The sequence below is a fragment of the Humulus lupulus genome, chromosome 2 (genome assembly GCF_963169125.1).
Source record: "Humulus lupulus chromosome 2, drHumLupu1.1, whole genome shotgun sequence".
Classification (NCBI taxonomy): Eukaryota; Viridiplantae; Streptophyta; class Magnoliopsida; order Rosales; family Cannabaceae; genus Humulus; species Humulus lupulus.
Window position 1 is genome coordinate 280671877 of NC_084794.1, and position 4212 is coordinate 280676088.

The 4212-nt window shown below is 25.5% G+C and overlaps 1 protein-coding gene across 1 annotated transcript; it reads left to right on the forward strand.

Annotated features, from left to right (window-relative positions):
* Nucleotides 1-575: 575 nt before the first annotated feature.
* On the forward strand, nt 576-3897 carry LOC133819522 (glucan endo-1,3-beta-glucosidase, basic vacuolar isoform-like). Its single transcript, XM_062252793.1, has 2 exons — nt 576-734; nt 2798-3897. Exons 1-2 carry the CDS (start codon nt 647-649, stop codon nt 3823-3825), a joined length of 1116 nt encoding a protein of 371 aa, XP_062108777.1. The 5' UTR covers nt 576-646; the 3' UTR covers nt 3826-3897.
* Nucleotides 3898-4212: the final 315 nt, after the last annotated feature.

Here is a 4212-nt window from a genome sequence, read left to right on the forward strand (position 1 = left end):
TAATATTTGAATTTATGTTAATATAATTATAAAATATTTAGTTTTGTATTAAATATTATTATAATAATGATATTTTTTAATATTTGAATTTATTTATAATTAATAATAAATTTTAAATGTATATTCTGTTAAATATTTATAATATTCAGTTAAAGTTAACAATAACAAAAAAAAATCATTAAAATAAAAAATTTATGTTATTTACCCACATTTTATATAGAAGATATATATATTTTTTGAGAACAAACCATAAATGTATTTGATTATACTCCATATCATATATAAATAAAAAAATTAGAGAGAAGAGATAAGCATAAATTGAATATTGATAATATAAGAATGACAAGTGTTTATGTTGAACCATATCACACCTGATTGGCCTTGTACTAGTCTTTGTATTTCCTACATATTAAACAACTGAAAATGATAAGCATAAATTGACATATATGAATATGATATATACATACTTAAAGTCTAATCTATTTTTTGAAACACATTAATTATATATATATGTGTAATTAGACTAATTAATAATCTATCTTCATACATACATATTTTTTTTTCCTATATAAACAGCTCAAGTAGTGATGAAAGGTCCAAAACACACCATTCAAAGCGGATTTGGTTTTATTATTTTGTGTCTCTAATGGCTCTCTTTCAATTTCTTTCTCTCAAGGCAACTACAACATTGCTTCTTTTGGGATTCATACTTACAAATCTTGCCCTTCTTTCAGGTCTCTCCCTCTTCTCTCTCTCTCTCTCAAAATTTAATCATAAATGTTTCACCATATACATACATATATATATATATATATATATACACACACGATTACATGCTCAATTATGCAATTTGTGTCCCAAAACAGAGTGTGCACATATAAGATTAGATTCAGATACAAGCAACGTACAATATGTATGTTTGTTTAATTTTATTTATAAAATTTATTAATTATTTTTATTAAATTTATATTAATGTCATATAAATTTTGAAATAAATATCATATTTTAATTAAATAATTTATTAATTTTTATTTAAGTTTATGTTTGTTCTAGTTTTGAATTTGGGATTGACAACAAGAGATTATATATTATATGTTTAATATAATATTAAATATTATAGGAGAATTTTAAATTTAAGTTTCTTGCTAGTTTTTTAAAAAAAATAATAATTTATTGCTAATTCACAGCAAATTATATTATACATCTAATATGATATTATTCTAATAAGTGATTTTAAGTTTAATTAAATTTTATTTAAGTTATAAAATATATGGTTTTATTATTTTTAAATAATTATCATTGTAAAATATATCAAAAATATCATATTTTAATTTATTTAATTATTTATTATTTTAAAATAATTATCATTGTAAAATATCTTAAAAATATCATATTTTATTTATTTAATTATTTATTATTTTTAAATCATTATCATATATCTCAAAAATACTTTACTTTAATTTTTTTAATTATTTATTTTATTTTATTTAAGTTTAAGTGTTTACAAACTGCTATTAAATATAAGAATATTATGTTAAATATAAGAATATTCCGTTAAAGTTAACATTAAAAAAAATACAAAACCGTTAAAATAAAAAATTTGTGTTATCTACACACTTATTATATAGAAGAGATATTACCAAAGTTTGTTAGTTTTTTGTTAATATAATATTGTTTTTTTATTACATAAATAAAGATAAAGTGTGTGATGCAAAAATTAGTAAACTAGTTACTAAAATAATAATATTTAAACTTAAAATTTTCGTATATAATCATTAGCATATAAAAATTAATGTTAAAATTTAGCTAATAATAACATTAAAATACAAATATTTTATTTTGTAAATATATATGTACTTCTTAGTGTAATATTTAGAATTATAGGTTGTACATGAAATATATATATAGTGTGAAAATTATATTTATATTAAAAAATACTATTTAGAAGACAATATACTATTTGGCTCGGTTTTCAAAATAAATAAATAAATAACAATTTTCAATTCAGCTCGGAGTAATCTCAAACTAATTTTTTAATGGCCTAATTTACCTTTACCTTTAATATCTTAATATATTTCAAATTTATTTTTAACATTTTTATCGTATAGAATATTTTTATCAAATTAATTAATTAATTAATTAATTATTTTTGTTTTTTTCAAAATAAAGTTATTTAAAACAAGATAAAAAAATATATTTTTAATTAATTTAAAGCCTATAATGATATTTAATATTCAAGTATTAAATCAACTAACTTTTTTTGTTTCAAATAATTTTTATTTTAGTTTTTATTTTGTATAAAATAATAAAAATTCGAAAAATAGATTTTAAATTGTTTAGAGTAAATTAAGGATATTTAGGTCTTCGAAAGATTTTGTTTGATTTAAAACAAACTCAAAATTACATTTTGGATTGAAATAAAAAAAAAAAATTAAGGGTTGAACCTAAGGACAAAAATATTGTTATGGGGCACCCTATATATGCCCAATACCACCATTCAATGGCATTAATATTTTAAATTAAAATATATGGATTTCCATATTAAATTTAACCAATTACAAAATGTTACATGCCTCATTCTAAAGACAAATGTGCTATTTGGTATATCAAAAAAGAAATGCTAGTCTCCTTGAGGTATATATTTGGAGTTAGTCTAATAAAAGCTTGACATAATCTATAAGATTTCTTCTAATGATAACTAGTGTTTGATTGTATAAAATAATCTTCACTAATGACAATATATAATTTGTGAGTTCTATTAACTAAATATACTAAACAAAGTCTAAATTGCATACAGGTGCACAATCAATAGGCGTTTGTTATGGGATGCTAGGCAACAATCTCCCACCAGCATCAGAAGTTGTAGCTCTTTACAGGTCAAACAACATCTTCAGAATGAGAATCTATGACCCAAACCAGGCTGCTCTGAATGCACTCAGAGGCTCAAACATCGAGCTCATGCTCGGCGTTCCCAACTCCGACCTTCAAAGCCTGGCAAACCCTTCAAATGCAGCCTCATGGGTGCAAAGAAATGTGCTCAACTTCTGGCCAAGTGTGAGATTCAGGTACATTGCAGTTGGGAATGAAGTGAATCCAGTGAGCGGAGACACAGTCAGGTTCTCACAGTTTGTTCTCCCAGCTCTAGTGAACATATTCAATGCAGTCAGATCAGCTGGTCTTCAAGACCAAATCAAGGTCTCCACAGCCATTGACATGACTTTGATAGGAAACTCCTTTCCTCCATCAGCTGGTGCTTTCAGAAGTGATGTTAGATCATATATTGACCCAATTGTTGGGCATTTAGTCTTTGCAAAAACACCTATTCTTGCTAATATCTACCCTTATTTTGCATACTCTGGAAACCCCAGAGACATTTCACTTTCTTATGCTTTGTTCACTTCACCATCTGTTGTGGTATGGGACGGAGGACTTGGTTACCAAAACCTGTTTGATGCTATGTTGGATGCTTTTTACTCTGCTCTTGAGGGGGCTTGGGGTGGCTCTTTGGATGTGGTTGTGTCTGAGAGCGGTTGGCCGTCCGCCGGAGGGTTCGGGACTAGTTTTGACAATGCAAAGACTTACCTTTCTAATCTCATAAGACATGTTAAGGGAGGTTCTCCTAAGAGGCCTAATAGACCTATTGAGACTTACTTGTTTGCCATGTTTAATGAGAATCTTAAGGAGCCAGAGTTGGAGAAGAACTTTGGCTTGTTTTTCCCTGATAAGAGGTCAAAATATAATCTCAATTTTGGCGGTAAAAGAATTTGGGATAGTGTTTTGGATGAGCTCAATTCTACTATACTCCCTCTAGTAAGTGATATGTAATAGGCTTTTCTTCCATCTTTGTCAGTGTTAATTATTCAATAAGAAGAAAATCCCAGGCCTACTTTCACTGTACTATTTAATGTTTTGTGTATTCTTCATCATAAATTCTATATGAGAAAGCAGTATAATAATTAATTACTACGAAAATGCATCTTAAGCTACTATATTATGTCGACTTTTCTACGACATGTCGTTTCTTGAATGAATTTGCCTAAGTAAAATGTTGATCTCTCGTACAACCAAAAAATAAACAATCAATTCTTCATATTATTTACAAAATTTTCCATATATGACATCATAATATTTACCTACTAAGTATTTTTCTATTCTTAAAATTTAGGACTTTTCTTTTTATCATTTTTACAATTTTAGGAAAATATAATTTTT

What these genes read in the sequence shown, in the direction of transcription:
- LOC133819522 (XM_062252793.1), top strand. Translation starts at nt 647, where the DNA reads ATGGCTCTCTTTCAATTTCTTTCTCTCAAGGCAACTACAACATTGCTT. An exon ending in AAATCTTGCCCTTCTTTCAG is followed by an intron (nt 735 to 2,797) that starts GTCTCTCCCTCT and finishes AATTGCATACAG; the next exon opens with GTGCACAATCAATAGGCGTT.